The following is a 23,404-nucleotide window of genomic DNA, read 5'->3' on the forward strand; positions in this document are numbered from 1 at the left end:
GGGTTTTGGTAAAAATTAGGGCTTCTTACTCGTACAATCCGATATTCAGAGGAAGACCCAAAAACATATGAGATCTGTTGCTACAAACAGAGGCTCAAAGATCGATCTTCATCTCCTTCGCCACTTCGAGAGGTCTAGGGTTTCTCAGAGGAGGGAGAGAGCAGGGGAGAGAAGCGATCTGGTCTTCGATGGCCGCTCGTGCGGAAGGCGGAGAGGACGCCGGGGTGGCGAAGGGCGGCAGATTGGACGACGGAGAGGAGCTGGTCATGGGTGAAGGAGGAGAGGAGGGAGCGGGCGTCGCCGGGGGTGAGTTGGGGGGCGGCGGCGAGGAGGTCTGTTTGTTGGCCCAGAAACTCCTCCCCCTCTCTCTCTCTCTCTCCACACATGTCTCCGCCTGCACCAGATTAAGCAGACCAAAAGAGGGAGGACGTGGGCTAATATTATTCACCCATCCTGGATCAAACCGAAAAGACGGAAATACCCACCTCCCTTAGTGCGCACTGTTTGCAATCGAGTGACAAATTCGTCCCAAATTGAAAAAAAACCTCCGAAAAAGTCATCCTTTATATATAGGAGGACTAGGTGCACCTTCGTGCACAGCACGAATGCATGCCCGTTGAAGTGAACAAGTTTTGATATAGGCTAGATATGTCTTGTTTGTAATTTCAAAGCCATAAGCAATGGAAGAGCATGGAAATAGGCAGAAAGATATATTACATAGATTGATCAAAGTAGCAAAGTATTAGATGGTTTACACACTACAAGAAATCACGGTTTTCCCGGCATTTTTTAAACGCCGGCAAAAGTGAAAAAAACGAGGGTAAAAGTATTCCAGGCATTTATCCCAGCATTTTCCGTGAACGCCGCGACAGCCGGTGCCGGGAGTACTTCCCAGCATTTACAAAACATATTGTCCAAAAATATTCGCAATATTTTCTATCAAACCACATACAATGTCTCGTAATTAGACATTGAGAGTATGCTACTCAACAAATAAAAAGATGCTTTCTGAATTCTTTTTATACTGACAAGGTCTTCAAGAAATGAAGAGCACTACATCAAAGCATCACTGAATACCAAATAGCAGCACCTCCATTTTGCAGAAGATTAAAATATCATCCCAAGTAGCAGCAGCAAATATATGCATCAGAAATAGGAGATGCAGCATCAAATTGGGAACAAATCGGACTGAAGACAGAAGCTGAGACATTAAACCAACTTGTACTCAATGATTGGCATCTAACTGTTTTCAAATTCAATTCAAGCAATTCCAGTTCAGTTTTAGAAAGGATCTCAATAACATTACAGTAAATGAACAAAGATTTGCCTGCAAGGGGAACCAAACATAAGCACCTTCAGAGTTGCGGAGGTATTTTTACATGTTTGTGGCTAGAATAGAGCACGGTAGTATAGAATTCTTATTTGTGCAATGTAACAGAAATGACGACAAGTATCAGAGAAAGAAATAGTGTCATATCAATTAATAGTAAAAAAAAGTCATTATCATTTTTGTGCACCAAAAGCTGGAAAAAAAAATGTAGTAAGATTCCTAGAAGTACCACTTTCCTGCATGCAAGCAGCAGTAGCAGGCGGCTATCAGTGACAGGAAAAGTGGCTGCTTTTGCTCTTCGTATGTAAGCCCAACACTTCTGTTCTATCTTGTAGCAAGACTCGTACATTCGTAGGAAAACAGGTCCAGATTCCAATACTAAAAGGTTGAACTTAGGATACTGGACTTCAATCTTAAAATTGCAGTTCAAGCGTTAACAACGCAACTGTTATACCCTTTCAGCACAATGTCAAATTCATAAGAAAAGAAGACTGTCAATACTCTGATTTTCATACGTAGAAGTGATTTGGGGCACAGAAGATGCGCCTGAGACAAGAATGGTTCTCTCCCTGAGGTCACTCTCAAGAGAAGGAGCAGCATCATATCCGAGTCCATAACTTATTTTGTAATAGAATAACCCCTGACCCCAAAGTTTGCTCTTCCATTTCCATTATTATCTTCATGCAAGACATACTAAATTCACATGAGCAGCCACAGAAATTCATATACTGCATAGCAATTTGAAAGGATTGACCTGTCCAAAACCATGAAATACGTACTGAACGAAATCACATGCATTTATTCCACATCACACTAACGGATTGCAATCAGCTAGACTAAGATAAAGTCAAAAGCAGGGAACTCACTTAGAAATTAAAGGCAGACTTGAGAAAATTAAGTGTCAACTAAGCCCATAGCTAATCAATATAGTACATGACTTAGCAACATTCTATACCATTTTTGGTCCTTCAACTCAACCACTCATTCTTGCTATAAAGTCGACGACTGATTTTCCATAAAAGAGAGTAAATTTATATGAGAACTCCCAGACCTTATTTTTTGAAGGTGAATCGAATACTACTGGAATAAAGCAAGGACACAAAATCCACCCGAATCACTACTCAAATCCAACCTAAATCATGGAAAAAGAACTCAGAAAATTACCTTCAGAATATCTGAATCCTCGATCTGAAAATTTCATAAACACAAAATCCTATCTGCTCAAACCCAAACATCTGTAGCCAAAACCCATAAACACAAATAAGGGAGAGGATAGAAGTCTCAGAGTTCCCACAAATCGAAATAGGAGTGGATAGTGACAGAGTTATCTGATTATGCATGCTCCGAACAGAGCAGCGAATAAACATGCAAGCTCGGAACAAAGGCCATAAACACAAACTGAACTTGTGAGATAACAAGAGTAAAAAATTAGATTACCATTACAAACTCAGCAGGTGCATGTATTTCGTGGCAGAGCTAAACCTGATGGTCAAGTTAAATATGCATAAACTAAACTTTTGTGACAAACTGATCAATGCGATTAAGGGGCAATGTTGGAAATCAAATCTACCTTTCAAAGGAAACATAAGTAATGTGCGTCCCCTTAAAAAATTGGAAATGGCAAAATGGGAAAAAAAAAGGAGGGATGGGATATCACTTTAGTTGCTAAATCATTACTCAAACAGAATAAAGTGGTCAAGGAAAAAGAATTATTACTCTCCATTGCATGGTACTTGTGTGTGGAATAATTTTTAACTGTGTTGCCTCGTGTTTGTCGTTCTAGTTTTTATTTTTTTAAAGCAAGTATGTTTTTTTTAAAGTTGCAGATATTCAACTGTTATTGAAATGGATTTGGAGTTACTCGTAGTCATAACTCATAGGCTCCTGAAGTTCATCAAAACGACAGAGGGAATATGTAGATGATTTGACATTTAATCCCGCGACTAATGATGTAACTGTAAAACAAAACAGTGCAAGAGTGATGAGCTTTTAGAGCCCCGATTGGACACCGTTAAAAATTAGTCGAGAGCATCACAGGACACATGAGCTATTCAACCCGCGGTTGAGCCACGCATGTGGCAAGTGTTGATGAGTCGTGTTAACCAAATTGATGGGTCCACCTAGCAAAGGGTGATCTGAAAAGTCAAGACTTATTCACACAAAGACTAATGGTTATTTGCGTCCAAATCAGTTGGCAACTACAAAAAAATTGGATGTTAGAAAAGAGAGCCTCCTAATGATTCTGAAAAGCATTAGAATTTCTATAGTTTCTATAGCAATAAAGATAAATAATACCATGGGTACCTAGGCCCAAAATTTAATGCAGCATGACGTTGACGATGATGTACTCTTCCTCTTTCTCTACTAAAATCCTTTTGAACTTCTGAGCTCGCCCTCGAGCAACTCGATGAAATCAGAATCCTTCTTCGTCATGTCCCCCTAAAACTTTAAAAATCACAGGAAACAAAAAAAAAACCCCATTCGGTTAATGAATTTCATGTAGTTTTTGATAGGATATACATGTAATCTCTAGAAGACATACTATCGTCTTTCTATATTTCAAAAGTGATAATGATAGTTTCACCTGAGGTGCAGCTTAAAGATGTCCCTTGGATAAACACAAGCTAGCTATGATTCCTCTCTTGATACCCCAATCAATTTTCAAAACCATTTTTTGGCCTTATCGTGTGATTGAGCTCCATGTGTTGTGAAAGCCATATTTTTCCTTCCTCCAAAAAAAAAGATTACACATCATATACAAAACCATCTCCAGAAGATTGAGAAACCCAACGATCCAGAATAACGCAAGGGAAAGAATTTACTCGCATTTATATATAAGATCCAAGCACATGCATACAACCACAAACTCTTTTTTCTTCCAAATGTCAGGAACACCAAAATGCCACAAAAATATGCACAATCAAAGCCATCTCCAGCAGATCGAAGCCATATTTTCCCTTCCTTTAAAAAACACACACATCATATACACAGAAGGACAAATGCACCACAAACAGCAAACAAAAAAAAAAAAAACACAAAAGCACAAAATCCTAACAAACACACAGCGGCAAAATGCTTTAAAATTAAATCAAGCCGTACCGTAGTCCTTAGCTATCTAGGGTTTGGTCATCCTTCAAAATCCTGCCTCTATAAATCAACCTCTGTTGCTCGAAGAAAGTAATTCTGAGCGACAACAAACTTGAAATTTTCTGCACCTGCATAGCTAACTCAATCGCACAGAAAATGCTTACACAAACAATTACTTTCAGTGACTAAGACAGATAACCCTGACAAACACTTTGAACATGAGGTCGAAAGGCTGAAACAGATTACCCATGAATCGGCGATCAAAGCGTTGACGATCTTCGTTCTTCAAAGTTCAACGCACAGAGGGGATGAGATCTTCTTCCTTTATCGAGACAGGGCAAGAGACCGAAGCACGAATTCATACGCCCAGTTGGATCACTAATTCGTAGATGGTCTCTGAAGCTTCCGCAGAGAGAGAGCGAGAGAGAGAGAGAGAGGCAGGGGATGAGAGAGATGTTGCAGCGGTGTGAAACTTTCGAGAAGGGATAGAGAGTAAAGTTGGCGAGGAATACTTGGACGTGAGAAGAACACGCGCACTCTGACAGAAATGGCACATTTTCAATTGCCCTCCAAAACACCCATAATTACCAAAAAATAGAAGCAAGCAAATGTACGCAATTACCCTCATCCTCCAGCCTTGAGGCTGCCCAATCGAGGGACTTAATTGGAAAAATCAAGCCAAAAATTGCCATCCCTCAAACCGGTTCTTATTATTTAGGAGGATGGATATAGATTTTGACAATGAGACGTCGTTTTGAAGTCCAATTCATTTTTTTGAAGGTCATAACTATTCATATGTTTGTTTTAGTACTGCTTGAACACTCATATTTGGAAGACACAATTTGTCGAATAGTTTGCACAAAGATTGTCGTACGGGACATTGAATTTCAAAGCGGGTAGGAAAAGCGGTTATAAAGAGAAATATGAAGCAAAATTAAGTTTTACGCAATGTATTAGCTGCTAGATTTGGTATGGTGATATTTGGTGTATTTATCTACTCTAGGTTATAAGTTCATGTATTCTTTGATAGGATATACATTTAATCTATAAAAGACACACTGTCATGTCTCTATAATTCAAAAGCGATAATGATAGTAGTATCACTTGAAGTCCAGCTTAAAGATGTTCTTTTAATAAACACAAGCTAGCTATCATTCATCTCTTGATACGCCAATCAATTTTCAAAACCCTTTTTTTTTTCTTAATACTTGATATTGAACTCCATGTGTCGCGAAGGCCATATTTTCCCTGCCTATAAAAGGGGAAAAAATACACATCATATACATAACCATCTCCAGCAAGTTGAAAAAACCCTACGATTCAGAATAGCACAACAGAAATAATCATATATATAAGATCCAAACACATGCATACAACTACAAACTCTTTTTTTCTTTCAAATGTCAGAAACATCAAAACACCCCAAAAATATGCTCAATCAAAGCAACATACATAATCAACCAAAATAATAATTAAATTTTCAAATCGAACAACAAAATTCAGAACATCACAGATAGTAGCAGAACCAGGAGTTGAGAAAATAACACAAAATCAAGGTTACGTTTTGATTTCAGAAAACAAAACCCTACAAAAATTATTAATAAAGAAAAAACAGAAAGCAATTTGGAACAAACCTTGGTCTTCACCGTCAAGATAAACATCATCATCGCTGTAGATCTCAATCATCTCTGCTCCTGGATAGTCATTCTCCAAAGCTTCAAGACGAGCAAGGGCTCCCTAAAAGGTACACAAGTTACGGAACTTTTAGTTAAACCCTAAAAGCTTACTACATAAAACTTGTGCAGTCAAATGGTAGGCGAAAGAGCGGAAGGAATTTGTGATACCTGTGTTCGATTGCCGCTTGAGTGCAGCGACCATTTGTGTCGCAACTTTACGAGTTCGGCTCAACATACGGCGAACCGTGTTGGAAGTGATAGTATCCTCGTCCATTGCTGCCTAGAGGAGCAGAGAAAGAGAGGGAGAGAGATGTTCGATTTAAGATTTCTGTTCTGAGATGAGGAGGAAATAGAAATTCAGGGGTACGAAAAATATACCTAACTGCGTGAAATTTAAGATCGCAGTGTGCAGCGAGGGTGAATCGGAGGCAGGGGCGGGAACGGGAGGAGAGAGAGTGGTGGTGTGAGAGATGGTTTGAGAGAGAAAGAGAGTGGTGCCTGGTGGTGTGAGAGCGGGGAAGGCGTGGGAAAAAGACGGAGAGAGAGAGAAGTGAAAACCCTAAAATGGAAAAAGAACGGGTAAGATGCACCACGCATCCCGCGGAACTCTCAGATCACGCTAGGTACCCCATCATGCCAGGCAGAGAGAAAATTACCATTGTAGACATCGAACAGTGAGGGATTAAGAGGCACAATTGGAAAAATCGGACCAAAAATGGCATCCCCCAATCTGGTTCTTATTATTTAGGAGGATGGATATATAGGAGATATATATATATATATATATATATATATATATATATAGGAAAATAGGAGATAGGAAATAGGAGATAGGAGAAGAGAGGACATTTGAACGACATTTCATGTGACTTGATCAAAAAATAATAATAATAAACGACATTTCTTTCCCTTGTAGCCATTGAGCTTAGATTTTTTGGGATTTTTAGACTTTTGTCCTAATTCAAATTTAGTAATTTTAAGTTTAACTTTTGTGAATTACTGATTCGTCTTGTCAAGACAAATCAGAAGAGTAACAAATTCCTATGACTTTTACCGGCTTTTTTTTTGAAATATCTAAGATAAAGATGGCCTTTTGCACTTTATCTTTGATATTTCAAAAATTATTTGTGTAAAAGTCTTAATTTTTTTTATATTTTCAATTCTTTTCGTTGAGATGAGTCAATAATTCACAAAAATTTGACGCAAAACTAATAAACGCGATTTTTTTTTAATATGAACAGAAACGGAAAAGCCCAAAAATATCTTAACGGAACCACATCTAAAGCTGATTTGTTTCAACAAATTAACTGAAAAAAGAGAGGAATGGTGCGTTTATTTTTAGCCTTCTCATCTACTTCTGTGATGGTGGGAAGGAATTTGTCATGAGGAATTTTTGCTTCTAGAAATGCAAGATGAGTAGTATTCAAGGGATACTAATTCATTGTTGAGATAATATGTATTTGTCTATTTGAATACTTTGTATTTTGTGTTCGTATGTAATAATTAGTAGAACTTTATATTAGTTTGGCTTTCTCGTATTTTGATCATTACTGTAAAAATTATTAAGTATTAGGGGCACACTCTTCTTAATTTGGCCTTGGGCACTCAAAACCCTTGGGCCGGCCCTGCCTACAAAGTATGAAAATATTTATGTGACACGCAGCAGACACATCATAGCCCACGCGGATGCCACATCATCGTCCATGTGATCGCCCCCAATATCACCCACCACAATCTCTTCCACATGGTGAAGTGTTTTGGCTTAATTTGGAGCCGTTCGGAGCAGTTTGGGGCTATTTGAAGATGTCTAGAGCTGTCTAAAATGTTCATCCGGGCGAAAATCGATCTCGCCCTTGCTACCTGAAGTCAGTCCTCGCTCTCTGAATTTTTCGCCTGAGCGGTCGAGCGTGGAGTAGCTTCGTATATAAGCTGTTTTTAGGATTTTTAGCTTATCAAATTCACAGCATCTTTTTCTGTAAGAAGCAAGAGAGGAACTCTGAGATATCTCATCTGTAGGCTTTTGGGCATTTTTTTTCTTCCGTATAGTTAACCCTCGATTGTCTGACAGCCCCTGGAAGTAGGTATTTGTTACTAAACCACGTAAAATCTTTATGGTCTCTCTCTCTCTCTCTCTATCTCTCTCTCTCTCTTGATTTCTATGGTTTGTTCAATTATATAGAATTTGCGTGTGTTTTAGCGTCAAGGTATGGATTGTTCTCTTTGCAGCTGTCTATTATTAAGGATGACCGTGCTTGCATTAGCTCTCAGAGAGGGATTCGTGCTTCTGCCCAGAATATCTCAATTGGGACATCTTGAAGATTTCCTAGAAATGTTTTTGCCCCCGAAGTGTTTTGGGGAAGTAGTTGCAGTTGTTTTTCTAGTTGTTGTTTGTTGGCCAATTTTTTTTCCCTAGCTTGCAATTCCTTGTAAGGACTAGTTCCTTTGGTTTGTAGTTTGTTTGTGCTTATAAAGTTCTCAATTTACCCCCAAAATTTTTTTTAAAACCTTTTCATTTTTTCAGCTTCTTTTATCTTTTTCCAGCATGGAATCAGCTCTAATCCATGCTCAATCCTTCCATATCCCTTCAAATCTCATTTTGTGGACTCATACTGAGCTCCTAATCATGATTCAAATTGTTCATCTTGTCAAATTTGTAAGAAAAAAAAAGTCTCTAAAAATTTGGTTTGATTAAATGTCCATAAAATAGACGGCGTACATATTTTGAACTTAACTCATTCACTATTTTTTCAAGTGCCCCACAAAAAATCATGAGCTCAATATATTGTAAGATACATGTCAGTGCACGATCCGGTCATATAACTTTTCATTCAGATTTTAGGATTTCGGTTGATAGATCTCAATTAGTACTATTAAACAAACTTTTCAAAATCACTTAAAAATAGATTACAAGATATGATCAATCGAAAAGTGACATAAACTTCTGAAAAAGACTAAAAAATTGGAATAGACGGAGTGCAAGTTACAGTCTCCACCAGACAAAATCCAAATATTTAGCACATGTCAGTTTCAGGCACTGCCCGATCGGAGGATGGAGATCTCCATGGGCTTCCAATCTCTGCATTCATCAAGTACCGTGCAACTCTAACCGTCTTGATCGAAACGCTCTCATTACTTGCATTCACGTCAGCCACTTGAGATGACTGATGACGGAGGTAGTCCCTGACTAAGTGCCCAAGGAATAGAAGAAAACAAACAGAGGAAGTGGCAGCTGAGAAGAGGAACAGGCCCCAAAAGCTTTGGAGGCTCAAGCTATCAATGTTCTCCGTCATAGTTTCAGATTTTAAACACTCTTTGTCGGGAGTTAACCATTTCTCTTCTAGCATTTTAAGAGTCCCGTTCTCTGAGAGTTGGAGAATGGCTTTCGAGACATCAGCAGCTAATCCACAACCTTTTTGGAATATCTGCATAGGAACATGAATGAAGATATTTGTATTAGAGGTTTGAGATGGTGGCTGCATTATACAAGTGCTTGCGATGATGATGGTTCAATCGATCAAGCGTACTTGAACGTAATTTCAGTTAGCTTAGCTTCTTTAATGGATGGTACTAGTTCACTGACTGAATATGCAATGGCGGTTGGAAGTTCCTCTTCCCTGATGTGGTTGCAACTCTGATCTCCCCCTTTTTACTTATCTCAAAAAAAAAAAAAAAAAGAGAAAAAAGAAGTATAAAGAAAGTGTTGAGAACTCACAAAGCCAAATCCTCCAAATCTATATGTGGTTCCAATGATGTTAAATTTCCTGCAATTTCTATTGACAAAATCTTTGGCATAAGGGATCTCGAGGAACGCTGCTGAGATACTGCCCGTCTCAAATGCCCTGAGATACGCATCTTCGTCACTGATGAGACTTACATTCTTGTAGTTAAGCACTCCTTCAACGTATTTCTTCATGAATGAATTTTCATCACACCCGACATTTGAATGGGACAGTAGTTTCGGTCGGAGTCGTGAGATCGTGAGCATTGACGTGAGGTTGGCGGTGTAGCTTTGCGTTAACACCAACGCTAGAAAAAGCCACACCACTACCACAATCCGGGCATAGTTGCTTTGAATCTTCTCTCCTGCACAATTATTACAGGACTTTATTTTTTATTTTTGAATTCATAGACTTTCATTTCAAAATAAAACGATTCAAGAAAGAGGTATCTTCCTTGAAAAAGATATAGAAAATCGAGAATACCATTCAAGAACTATCTCACAAACACCCAGTTTGGATTTATAGAAAAAAGAAAGAATCATTTGAAAATTATACTAAGAGCAGTACTAGTAACGAAGCCATCCGAATTCAGGTTTAGACCATTTAAAAAAAGAAAAGAAAGAAAGAGATGTAGGTATGATCGGAGTCATCTGATGCATGACATTCCTATGAATACATGGTTTGGAACCCGAGTGCATGGGAAGACATCTTAATAATTTATGTTTAGAAGCTTGTGTAAGAAACATTATTCATAAAAAATGGCTATGCGGCCTGTGCCAAACTTAATTATTGCAATTGCACTCCTATATTGTACTTACTGTGAGCCAGGAAAAGTGAAGAGAAGGTGAACCAGAGAGCATTTCCGAGTTGGTCATTCCACGGGCCACTGAAATCTGGATTGGACCGATGTTCCACGAACCAAACTATGAACATGGTGTAGACCAAAACAGAGGCGGCAGCTAACCACATTCCCAGAGTGAAAGGCTCCAGAAACATCCATGCCTTCGGACTGGGCTTCACCGGAACTACCATCGACAAGCCCGATTCCGTTGTAAGTGGATAAATTCAAGTAGTGCTTTGAACAGCACTGGAATGCAGCGGCTCCACGTGCCTCTTGAACGTAACCCTAATTCGTCAGAGAAACCCTTATCCTGCAAAACAGACAAGGAGTGAGCGCACCTTTGCCTCTCGTGGCAAAGGCCCTCCGATGCCTTTGTTAGTATTTCGTACTAATGATCAAACCCTAATTATCAGTAGGAAAGCAATAAGAATGCAGTGTATTGCGTACCTTTCACCTCTAGGTTTACCTCATATTTATAGATTTATGGATGCTTGCTGTCCAAGCATCCATGTTGCCATAGAATTCCTAACTTGTATAGGAAACCCAGGATATCAAGGAGTCTCGTTTCCTTTATCAGTTTATGGAAAAGAGTCCTTTTAGGAATCTTTTCCTTTAAGAGCCGAACATCCCATATTCGTTGGGTATCTTTCTCAGATCCTATATTCTTGGGATCTTTATTCCTTTATGGGACATGACTACTCTGGAACCTCCCAGAATGTTCCCTCAAATAGTACTTCTCTCTCTGTTCGGCCATCTCATGGCCGAACAGATGGCCTGGACCAATTACCTCACGTGTTACTGGTCCTAAGGAAACAATTTGAACCATATCCTTTGTAAGGAGCTCTCCTCCTGTTTGGCTCTCTCTTGCCGAACAAGTTTCTATGAACAGTGGCATCTCATGTCACTTTCCTTGTATTTGGTCCTAATAACGTCTCATGTTATTGTACCGAGAATCGTACAACCTCTCTGGACTATTGACTTCTCATATCAGTGGTCCACAGTGCGTTGACCCTTAGTTGACCATGCTCGGGCTCATTTTGCACCTGTTCGGGAATACCTCCCTACAATTGCTCCCCAGCTTTGCTCGTTTATATTTTACTCAGATGACGAGTAAAGCTTTTAAGCGAACAAATTCACTTTGTTTCTGCACCTTATTTCACATATTGGTGCAATATTTCATCACTTTGCTTAAGAAAAAATCATCTTTTCTTGTGGCCGTCACAGGCTTTTAGCCCTAACCTTTACACGCGTCGATCATCGTATTGCGTTCCATTAAATACGAGCTGACGTGTTTATGGGAAAACGGAACGCTCAAACGGCGTCTGGTATGACGTTTCACGTACGCCACCCACTTTTGGGGTATTTTTGGGTTTTCGTCCCATTTTTCAAAACACCCCAATCTTCCCCTTAGACTCCCTCTGCAGAAGAAAAAACTGTTCAAGCGTTCGCCCGCCATTGAAGCTCTGTTCATCGTCTCAAGACCTCTCCTTTTAAGGATTCCATCGACTATTCTCGTAAGTCATCATTTCTTCTTCTTACAACTCCATTTCTCTAGTGGATTGTTTTCAACCGCAGTTTAGGGTTTCATTGTCCCCATTGTTTTACACTTCGTAGAATTCCAAAATCCTATCTGGTAATGGGTAGATTTCGTAGGCACTGTAATACTCCTCAAGCCATGGCTAGTTTCAGATCTCGATATGGGATTCCTGACAACGTAGCTACTGTTTTGGCTCCCGAGGATGCCATTCGTGAAAGCTTCGATTTTGACACCCTTCATATTCCAGTAGTAGCCGTCGTTGAAGGCGGAGTTAGGTTTCCCCTAGCCCCTCTGCTCCGCCAAGTCTTAGCGTATTACAGGCTTTCGCCAATGCAGGTTTCTGCTAATTTCTTCAGGGTAGTTATGGGCATAAATACCTTAAACCAAATGTTAGGGACTTCGCTAGGCCTGTATGATATTCACCATCTATACAGTATTTCCAGAACTGGGGATGCCCTTACTTATTATCTAAAAAGTAGGGATTCTAGAAAAAAGCTAGTCCTTGAACTCCCTGACTCTGCTCGAGGGGATGACGACGACTTCCTGATTGTCACGGGCAACTTCGAACCCAGAGATGAGGACGGCCAAGTGATTGGTTTTCACGCTCCTCATGTATTCGGGAGCCCACGTTAGTGCTTTCCCCTAATTTCAAATTCTTGTCCTTTTTCATAGGAAAAGCTTTTTCATGCTTTCTAATTATTTATGCTTTGCTCGGCTGCAGCTTCGAACATTAACCGGGGTTATAATATCATAACCCCTCAAGTGCACGTAGCTGATATCAAGCGAGCACTTGCTTTCAACGGCGAAGGGACTTACCTTGCTGGCCGAGCAAGAGCGGCTCAGGTTCTGCTGAGTTACAAAGCGTCATACGGGGGGTTTATTGATCGGCGTACCCGAGCAGCGGACAACCTTGCAGCGGCTGGTCCTTCAAGACCTGTTCCCGAAGAGAGGCGTTCTCGGACACCCCCAATCTCCGACGAACCAATTCCCCTTGCCGAAGAAGCCTTCAGTCCCACATCAAGTTCTTCTTCCAGCGGTTACACGTCTTCACCTCCAACAATGAACCAGCCAATTAATTTAGGGAGTCTTCTCACCTTACCTGGTCGAGGCCGTGGCGCTGCTCGGGGCCAAGGTGGCCAAGGTCGTGGCCGCCGTATTCAGACTCAGACGGATGCTCCTCCCGGCTTTTCCCTAGAAGAAATCGAGGCCATCCACAGAGAGAAACGTCAACGGGTGGAACAGCCTCAAGAAAGACCCCCACCTTCCTCCTCGTCTCCTGCTCCAATATGGGCTCCCTCCTTCTCTCATGGGAACCGAGCTATCACTGCTCGGGACACTGTCGAGACCGAAGGGACTGCCCTTGCATTGTCCCAGGCCTTTTTGTTGCCTGGGGACATGCAAAAAGAAGTTGCAATGTCTCCAGACAATCTTCTCAGTTCCTTCATGTCCCACAATGCCAAGGTAAAATTCCTTTTTGTGATCATAGTGTACACAGAACTTAACAGTTATGTTCATCACAATTGTTTTGAATGTTTCCAGGTGATGCAAAAAATGGTGGCCATGGCTCAAAAACTTAGCCAATCAGAGCCCCAACGAACAAAACTTGTCAGTGAAAACGCCAAGCTCCGACGTACCATCATCAGGCTTGAGAGAGAAAGGAACCAGGCCCAGGGGGTTGCAGATGGACTGAAGGGACAATTGAAGGGGACTGAGGACAGTCTTGCCCAGACCTTGAAGGAGCTCGAGACGTCCCAGAATGAAGCCAAGGCTGCCTTTGAAAAAGGATATAACGAAGGAATCAAAGTTGCCACAGAGAGCTACACAAACCAGATGCCTGGAATTCAGGATCAAGTTTGGGTGGCATCTTGGAGGGCTTGCCTTGAAAAAGCAGAGATTCCTGATTATTAGGGTTGTCCGTGGATTGGTTTGATGTAGATTGGTCTGGTTTTTAATTCGATCCCTTCACGGTAGATTGTCGTTTTCTTCATTCATCAACCGTCCGTAGCATTGTTGGGTTGGTTCGGTTTGGATGCGGTTTGGGCGGTTTCAACGGATTTGAGCATGCAATTTATTTTTTTTATACACAAAAAAATTGAAAAATAAAGTCCCAAAATTTCAAGTCCACCACAAATTCAAACAAGTCTAAACCAACATTACTTAGAATTAAGTTACATTCATCCACCCTAATGTCTACAGATAAGCTATTAGACATCAATAACACTCGAACTTGGAGCTGGGCTAGAATATGAACTTGATTCAAATTCTGATGTACCAAAAAAATAGAGAAGATTATTAATATTTTCAACATAAAACATAAAACCATCCTAGAATACATGTTTATTACTTGTGAAATTTTGTTCAGATTACTCAACATCAATCATCCATAACCTTTGGAAGAGAAATAGGAACATTGCGGATTGAGCGGATTTGGCGGATCCGAACCGGATCCGTTAGAATGAATATTTTTAGATCCGTATTCGTCCGTACCATGCCTTGGTTAATTTGGTGTGGATTGAGCGGTTTGGTTCATCCGTTGAACAGCTCAACTGATTACCTACAAATGCAATTTATCCACTCACATATTTCTTCATCGAGCTGAGGCGAACTATTCATATGATAAGACTCGTTGAATAAAATGTCCATGCCAAACTCCATGTTGATCAAACTCTTTGAACCACTTCATCGAAATACTTTTATTCAAAAATGTTGTTATCAAGCATTAGATTCTGGTCAAGGCAAGAGGGATCAGTTACGTTCTAGGGTTTGAGTCTATGGTCCAATATTGGAGATGCATCAAAATCTCGTTTGGTTGTTAATACATTAGCTAGTTCTCGGCTAACCCTACTGATGTATACAATATTAGCAAAAAAAACACATTTATAACAAAATTTGATTTGTAGTGGTAACCAAAAAATTTCACATTCGGCTCCGTTTATTTGGACATAAAATGTTTTTCGGTTTTTGGTTATGTAAAAAATAAGAAAATATTTTATATGAAAAATATTTTTTATTAATTGGATTAAAATAACTGACCCGTAAATCTTTCATAAATTATTTTTCAAAATGAACCCGATACCCTCTACTTCAATTTTCAGTGCTAGTTTCTTCGATCGTCAATCTTGACCCACGTTTAATTTCAATATTCTCAGATCTTTCCACCGATTAAGCCCCCCCCCCCCCCCCCTTCTACATTATTTTCTCGATTTTCGAAATTATTTTCAAATGTCAACCAAACACCAAAAAATTAAAATTTGAAGTTTGTTTTCAGGAAAAATATTTTACATTGAAACAAACAGAGCCTAAATACTAAAAAGTTGTCACTAAAAGTGGCTCACTTATTTACTAAAAAAAATATCGGATTGGTGCTACCCATATAATTTTTGACACTCCATTTCAACCACACAAATCAAGAGCTGAGATTACAAAAGAGCAGTGCTACGTGCACAGCAGCTGCTACACAGCAGCTGTGCACAGACCCTGTTTTCTCCCGCCTCGGGTCGCGCAAAGATGATTGGAGCCGCTCATTTTGTTCAAAATATGTCGTTTAAGGTCTCTGTAAAAAATGAGCTTCGTTCGATATCGTTAGAAGCGTAAACAAAACACCCAAAATCACTTCAGAAATTAGGCCTAAATTCTGAAGTGATTTTGGGTGTTTTGTTAACGCCTGGCCGACGATCCCATCTCCGGCGGCCGTCAATCAGTCTAAATGCATCCTATCTAATTTAAAAAATAAATCCAAAAGCTGTGTATGTAATTCCTCAAATATGCCTCGAATAAACACTATTTAATTCAAACTTAGACCTCGTTCCAGAACACCTTCTTAAAAAATAAGTATTTATTTTATATTTTCAAACTCAAAAATTGTGTAAATAAAAAAAATGATTTTTTTTGCACTGTATAAAAGATCTCATCGAGATCTTTCAAACAAGATCCATATTGCATATTTTTAAATTTGAATAAGCCCATTATTGTTTAGCTTGAAATTGTCTTTTTTAAAAATAAAGACTTATTTTACGTTTACAACCTCAATTTTAGAGAGAGAAACTGAAGAAGAAGACCAGTTGAAATTTGAGAAATAGCTTGAGAACCGCAGAAGCAAGAGGAAAAATCGATAACGAAAAAGAAAACTAAAGAAACAAATTGGGTTATCTTGTTCGCCTCATAAAATTCTCCTTACCGTTGGGTATTTAGATCTGCGCTCTGGTGGGTATCTGATTTTTGTTCTTCTATTATTCTTAAATTTTTTTTTTATAGCTTTGATTGCATCGATATGGGCACTTTTGTATCTGGGTTATGAGCTTGGAAGATTGTAGTCCCTTTTTATTGTGTTTTTGTTCTTCATTAATTATATTTAAGGCCTCGTTTGATAATAGTGATAAATGGATGAGATTCGTAAGTAGATAAGATTATAATTGGGATTGGTAATGCGAAGAGATTGTTAATGATAAGGGATTGATAATGAGTATTTTTGTTTAAGATGAGATTAGATGATAAGATTATTAATATCATGTTTATTTAAAATGAGAATAGATGATGAGATTTGATTGATAGAATAAATTGGTAATGAAAAAGGGTCGGTAATGAGAAGGCGTTGAAATTAGACTATGAATATCAAGTTCCAAGGGATATTCCTAATACCCCTATTGGCCTACTTGAACATCCCAATGGACTAATAGTCAGGACCTTTTTTTATTACCAAACAGAGTAATAATACTCCCATGGAATTACTACTCTAATCCCGACCCTTAAACCTGTCATCAAAGGGGGCCTAAATGTACAGATGTGATGAAAGGTGCATTTGGATGGAGAGGTGCTATTCACACAGACAAATGGGGCACAGATCGTGCACAGATCTTGATGTGGGGCTCACTATGGGTCCCACACAAATGATCCGAGTCGTTCATTAAATTTGAAACATTTTTTCAAGGGTCCCTACAAAAAATCAGATCAATCTGATATCTATAAATACTTTATCAAATCATCTAACTTTTCATTCAACTTTGAACTGAATGAAAACTTATATGATTAGATCGAGTACTTATAGATATCGAATCAAAATGATTTTTCAGGGAAGCCTTTGAAAAAATGTTTTAAATCTAATAAACAGTTAGGATTTTTTGTGTGGAACCCATAGTGGGCTTCACATTGAGATCTGTGCACAATCTGTGCACGCTTTGTCTGTGTCAACAGACTTACGCATTTGGATGTGATGAGCCTTCTGGGTTCAAACTTTAGAGGACTCTTGTTATGAAAACAACGTACGATAGCTTCTAAACCCAGGGTCGCTGGAGAAGGGGCTCGACAGAGATGGGGTCGCGGGAACTGAGGTTGCCAGATATTAAGTGGCCGGAGAAGGGAGGGGTGAATCGGCTGGTGGGTTGATGGCTGGGAGAGACAGATTAGGGGTGAGTTTGAATTAAAAAGTTGAGTGACTTATTTTTTTGTCTTTATTAAAAAAAAATTTGCATTTATTTGTTTTGTGTCAAACTTTTGTGACTTATTGATTCGTCCCGAAGAGAGAAATCAAAAAAGTAAAAAATTTTGATTGAAACTCATAATTTTTTGAATAAAAACAAAAATAAGTCAATAAGACAATATTTTTTACTTATCTGTCTCTTTTTAAAAAAATGTGAGTTTCGATCCATTTTTTTTTACTTTTTTGATTTCTCTAACTGAGACGAATCAATAAGTCATACAAGTTTGATGCAAAACTAACAAATGCGAATTATTTTTAAATAAAGACAAAAAAAAAAGAAGTTGTTATTCCACTTTTTATAAATCCAAATCACCCCAGGTGAGGTTGTTTGTGTACGTTTATTTAAGTGGTTTAATCTTAGCTCTTGATTTGTAAGGCTGAGATGAAGTGTCAAAAATTGTGTGGGTGAAACCGGCCTGAAAAAATATTGTCGTTATGAGTAAATAGTGACTTAAATTTCTGTGTTATCACTAAATCAAACAGAGGTTAGGGATAAAAAGTTTCTGTCACTAAGGTTATCCTTTTGTAACGACAGTGATCGCTACTAAAAGCAAAAAATTGTCACTCGAACTTTTTTTTCCCTACAAAGTATGAAAATATTTATGTGACACACGGCAGACACATCATAGCCCACGCGGATGCCACATCATCGTCCATGTGATCGCCCCCAATATCACCCACCACAATCTCTTCCACACGGTGAAGTGTTTTGGCTTAAGTTGGAGCCGTTCGGAGCAGTTTGGGGCTATTTCGGAGCTATTTGAAGATGTCTAGAGCTGTTTGAAGTGTTTCAGAGCTGTCTAAAATGTTCATCCGGGCGAAAATCGATCTCGCCCGTGCTACCTGAAGTCAGTCCTCGCTCTCTGAATTTTTCGCCCGAGCGGTCGGGCATAAAACAGCTTCGTATATAAGCTGTTTTTAGGATTCTTAGCTTATCAAATTCACAGCATCTTTTTCTGTGAGAAGCAAGAGAGGAACTCTGAGATATCGCATCTATAGGCTTTTGGGCATTTTTTTTCTTCCGTATAGTTAACCCTCGACTGTCTGACAGCCCCTGGAGTAGGTATTTATTACTAAACCACAAAAAATCTTTATGTTCTCTCTCTCTCTCTCTCTCTCTCTCTCTCTCTCTCTCTCCTAATTTCTATGGTTTGTTCAATTATATAGAATTTGCATGTGTTTTAGCGTCAAGGTATGGATTGTTCTCTTTTGCACCTGTCTATTATTGAGGATGACCGTGCTTGCATTCGCTCTCGGAGAGGGATTCGTGCTTCTGCCCAGAATATCTCAATTGGGACATCTTGGAGATTTCCTAGAAATGTTTTTGCCCCCCAAGTGTTTTGGGGAAGTAGTTGCAGTTGTTTTTTCTAGTTGTTGTTTGTTGGCCAGTTTTTTTTCCCTAGCTTGCAATTCCTTGTAAGGACTAGTTCCTTTGGTTTGTAGTTTGTTTGTGCTTATAAAGTTCCCAATTTACCCCCAAAATTTTTTTTTAAACCTTTTCATTTTTTCAGCTTCTTTTATCTTTTTCCAGCATGGAATCAGCTCTAATCCATGCTCAATCCTTCCATATCCCTTCAAATCTCATTTTGTGGACTCATATTGAGCTCCTAATCATGATTCAAATTGTTCATCTTGTCGAATTTGTAAAAAAAAACAAAGTCTCTAAAAATTTGGTTTGATTAAATGTCCATAAAATAGATGGCGTACATATTTTGAACTTAACTCATTCACTATTTTTTCAAGTGCCCCTGCAAAAAATCATGAGCTCAATATATTATAAGATACATGTCAGTGCATGATCCGGTCATATAACTTTTCATTCAGATTTTAGGATTTCGGTTGATAGATCTCAATTAGTACTATTAAACAAACTTTTCAAAATCACTTAAAAATAGATTACAAGATATGATTAATTGAAAAGTGACACAAACTTCTGAAAAAGACTAAAAAATTGGAATAGACGGAGTGCAAGTTAGAGTCTCCACCAGACAAAATCCAAATATTTAGCACATGTCAATTTCAAGCACTGCCCGATTGGAGGATGGAGATCTCCATGGGCTTCCAATCTCTGCATTCATCAAGTACCGTGCAACTCTAACCGTCTTGATCGAAACGCTCTCATTACTTGCATTCACGTCAGCCACTTGAGATGACTGATGACGGAGGTAGTCCCTGACTAAGTGCCCAAGGAATAGAAGAAAACAAATAGAGGAAGTGGCAGCTGAGAAGAGGAATAGGCCCCAAAAGTTTTGGAGGCTCAAGCTATCAATGTTCTCCGTCGTAGTTTCAGATTTTAAACACTCTTTGTCGGGAGTTAACCATTCCTCTTCTAGCATTTTAAGAGTCCCGTTCTCTGAGAGTTCGAGAATGGCTTTCGAGACATCAGCAGCTAATCCACAACCTTTTTGGAATATCTGCATAGGAGCACGAATGAAGATATTTGTATTAGAGGTTTGAGATGGTGGCTGCATTATACAAGTGCTAGCGATGATGAATCGATCAAGAGTACTTGAACGTAATTTCAGTTAGCTTAGCTTCTTTAATGAATGGTACTAGTTCACTGACTGAATATGCAATGGCGGTTGGAAGTTCCTCTTCCCTGATGAGGTTGCAACTCTGATCTCCCCCTTTTTACTTATCTCAAAAAAAAAAAAAAAAGAGAAAAAAGAAGTATAAAGAAAGTGTTGAGAACTCACAAAGCCAAATCCTCCAAATCTATATGTGGTTCCAACGATGCTAAATTTCCTGCAATTTCTATTGACAAAATCTTTGGCATAAGGGATCTCGAGGAACGCTGCTGAGATACTGCCCGTCTCAAATGCCCTGAGATACGCATCTTCGTCCCTGATGAGACTTACATTCTTGTAGTTAAGCACTCCTTCAACGTATTTCTTCATGAATGAACTTTCATCACACCCGACATTTGAATGGGACAGTAGTTTCGGTCGGAGTCGTGAGATCGTGAGCATTGACGTGAGGTTGGCGGTGTAGCTTTGCGTTAACACCAACGCTAGAAAAAGCCACACCACTACCACAATCCGGGCATAGTTGCTTTGAATCTTCTCTCCTGCACAATTATTACAGGACTTTATTTTTTATTTTTGAATCGTCTAGTTTTATAGACTTTCATTTCAAAATAAAACGATTCATGAAAGAGGTTTCTTCCTTGAAAAAGATATAGAAAATCGAGAATACCATTCAAGAACTATCTCACAAACACCCAGTTTGGATTTATAGAAAAAAGAAAGAATCATTTGAAAATTATACTAAGAGCAGTACTAGTAACGCAGCCATCCGAATTCAGGTTTAGACCATTTAAAAAAGAAAGAAAGAAAGAGATGTAGGTATCATCGGAGTCATCTGATGCATGACATTCCCATGAATACATGGTTTGGAACCCGAGTGCATGGGAAGACATCTTAATAATTTATGTTTAGAAGCTTGTGTAAGAAACATTATTCATAAAAAATGGCTATGCCAAACTTAATTATTGCACTCCTATATTGTACTTACTGTGAGCCAGGAAAAGTGAAGAGAAGGTGAACCAGAGAGCATTTCCGAGTTGGTCATTCCACGGGCCACTGAAATCTGGATTGGACCGATGTTCCACGAACCAAACTATGAACATGGTGTAGACCAAAACAGAGGCGGCAGCCAACCACATACCCAGAGTGAAAGGCTCCAGAAACATCCATGCCTTCTGACTGGGCTTCACCGGAACTACCATCGACAAGCCCGATTCCGTAAATGGCTCGGTGAATTCCACGTCCTTCCAACGTTCGGCTAATATCGTTATGTCGCCTACGGCAGCGCTATAAGTCTTCCATTTGTGATCCACGTGCATGTACACAAAGCATGTGTTAAACAATAAACGGAACGAGATGCGTGCACAAATCGTGTTTTGCAAAAGATGCCGATCAAAAAAAAAAAAAACAAATCGTGTTTTGCAAAAGATGGTGCTAGGAAAATTGTCATGAAATTCAGTTGCTTCGATCGTTATTGGCAGTTTCTTTGATAGTTAAAGGGTAGTTTGGAAGAAATTTGCGAGCCAATGTAGAGAAAAAGAGGTCGGAGATAAATTTATTACCTTGTTAGCGACATTAGCGACTAGATCATCATATGCTCCGTTAAACTCCACAAATTCATAGTTAGTTACAGGATAACCCAATCTCTTCCAAACCTCTTCGAAAACTCGAACGCAAAAACCAGTGTAATTCTTCTCATTTGGATTCTGAGAACTCGAGGTTATCTTCACAAAGTTTTTGAAAGAGGCATTACCCGGAACTCCAATTATCAATTTCTGTGTCTTGTGTTCTGTACTACCACCTTCAACGACAGAGACTTGAGAGAGAATAACAAGGGATGATATGAGTAGTATTGGGATGAACAAAAAGATTGGTTTTGTGCTAGAGCGGAGCTGGAAAGGCATTTTGGGATTTAAAACAATAGCAAGTACCGTACGTCCGTCGTATTCATATGCTTTCTGATTTAATTATTGTACTTGTGGTTCGTGAGCTTCATCATTTATATATGCCCAAATGTGTTATTTGGAGAAGTCTGCCTCCCTAGAGAGAGAGAGAGAGAGAGAGGATGTGTGGAAATTCCTGATGGATTCTAAGGACTCACGGCATTTGAAGTTCTGCGCGTATGAAAAGTTCAAATGTTGAATAGTAATGCTCAAGAACCAAGTGCATGCAGGCTTTGAGTCAACCAAGACTTTAGCAAAACCCATGGTCTACACCATGTTGATAGAAATGATTAGGTTGATCGAAATGGGTATTAATTAACGGGAAAGTGCTACAATACACACCATTTATTTGGATGTGTACCATATGCACACTCATTGAAATACACTAAAATGTTATGATTTCTAAAATGTTATGAATTTATTGCTAAAAAGTTATGAATCATATTGATGAAAAGTTACGAATTTTTAGAATAAAAGTTACGATACGAAATAAAATGTTATGAATGACCGGTCCTATAAGTAATTTTTTTATGTGGTGGCACAATATGAACCACACAATAAGTGCATGTGGTATACACCTTAAAGAAGTGTGTATTGAAGACTTTCCCTTAACAATCTAATGAATAGACTTAATTAAAGGACCTCATTCCTAAGTCGGGGAATTAAGATGGGACAAATTAAGGTACAAAGAGTTTGTAGACTTCCGTTGAATTAATCCCAATTACAAAAGACAGCAAAATCATTGTTTCGTCAAAGCTTCAACTACAAATTAACGGAACTAGTTCTGTTGACTTTTGGAGTTAATTTTTCAAGAATAATTTTACCAAGAATGGATTTTTTTGTTATAATTCAAATCCGGGCTAACATACTCACACGTCGACTAACCTTGGGAGACCAATCTTACCGCCTTTTTGTGATGATCTCAAATCCAGTGCCGGAGCCAGAATTTTAGTTGAGGGGGGCCGACGTAAGTAAATACTTTCATTTAGAAATATGCTCAGTATATCGTGTAGCTTTTGTAATACATTACCATATTGTATACGACATTGTTTTATTTTTCGGTCAACTATTACAACGATCATGTGTGATTATTTCCATCTACGAAAAAATTGATAAAATTTTACATGACAATGTAGAATAATTTTAATTTTTTGACAAGATCAAATTAAAACTTATTAAATTTATATACTACTTATATAAATACTAATTTTAGTATATATTTATACTATTAACAAAATTCTAAAATTGGGGGTGGCCGGTGCCCCTCGGG

The 23,404-nt window shown here is 38.8% G+C and overlaps 2 protein-coding genes and 1 long non-coding RNA gene across 4 annotated transcripts; all 3 read right to left on the reverse strand.

The window, feature by feature from the left end:
• Window positions 1-1,880: 1,880 nt before the first annotated feature.
• On the reverse strand, window positions 1,881-6,606 carry LOC131313307 (uncharacterized). Of its 2 annotated transcripts, XR_009196164.1 has the most exons (4): window positions 6,472-6,606; window positions 6,262-6,373; window positions 6,052-6,154; window positions 1,881-4,059 (listed from the first exon to the last, which is right to left on the reverse strand). It is a non-coding gene; the product is annotated as an uncharacterized LOC131313307 (long non-coding RNA). The 2 variants fall into 2 exon arrangements; XR_009196165.1 differs by lacking the exons at window positions 6,052-6,154; window positions 6,262-6,373; window positions 6,472-6,606 and adding exons at window positions 4,430-4,553; window positions 4,664-4,874.
• Window positions 6,607-8,955: 2,349 nt separating this feature from the next.
• LOC131313294 (glutamate receptor 2.8-like) lies at window positions 8,956-10,855 on the reverse strand. The gene is made up of 3 exons (XM_058341531.1): window positions 10,631-10,855; window positions 9,806-10,176; window positions 8,956-9,515 (listed from the first exon to the last, which is right to left on the reverse strand). Exons 1-3 carry the CDS (start codon window positions 10,842-10,844, stop codon window positions 9,105-9,107), a joined length of 996 nt encoding a protein of 331 aa, XP_058197514.1. The 5' UTR covers window positions 10,845-10,855; the 3' UTR covers window positions 8,956-9,104.
• Window positions 10,856-19,520: 8,665 nt separating this feature from the next.
• LOC131313291 (glutamate receptor 2.8-like) lies at window positions 19,521-22,278 on the reverse strand. The gene is made up of 4 exons (XM_058341527.1): window positions 21,754-22,278; window positions 21,180-21,486; window positions 20,363-20,733; window positions 19,521-20,080 (listed from the first exon to the last, which is right to left on the reverse strand). Exons 1-4 carry the CDS (start codon window positions 22,093-22,095, stop codon window positions 19,670-19,672), a joined length of 1,431 nt encoding a protein of 476 aa, XP_058197510.1. The 5' UTR covers window positions 22,096-22,278; the 3' UTR covers window positions 19,521-19,669.
• Between the last annotated feature and the right edge of the window lie 1,126 nt (window positions 22,279-23,404).

Source organism: Rhododendron vialii, chromosome 13a, assembly GCF_030253575.1.
Source record: "Rhododendron vialii isolate Sample 1 chromosome 13a, ASM3025357v1".
Taxonomy (NCBI): Eukaryota; Viridiplantae; Streptophyta; class Magnoliopsida; order Ericales; family Ericaceae; genus Rhododendron; species Rhododendron vialii.

Coding starts and splice junctions, on each gene's coding strand:
- LOC131313294 (XM_058341531.1), bottom strand. CDS start 10,844: ATGGTAGTTCCGGTGAAGCCCAGTCCGAAGGCATGGATGTTTCTGGAG. Junction 10,177..10,630: donor TTCACTTTTCCTGGCTCACA/GTAAGTACAATA, acceptor ATAATTGTGCAG/GAGAGAAGATTCAAAGCAAC. Junction 9,516..9,805: donor GATTTGGAGGATTTGGCTTT/GTGAGTTCTCAA, acceptor GTTCCTATGCAG/ATATTCCAAAAAGGTTGTGG.
- LOC131313291 (XM_058341527.1), bottom strand. CDS start 22,095: ATGCCTTTCCAGCTCCGCTCTAGCACAAAACCAATCTTTTTGTTCATC. Junction 20,734..21,179: donor TTCACTTTTCCTGGCTCACA/GTAAGTACAATA, acceptor ATAATTGTGCAG/GAGAGAAGATTCAAAGCAAC. Junction 20,081..20,362: donor GATTTGGAGGATTTGGCTTT/GTGAGTTCTCAA, acceptor GCTCCTATGCAG/ATATTCCAAAAAGGTTGTGG.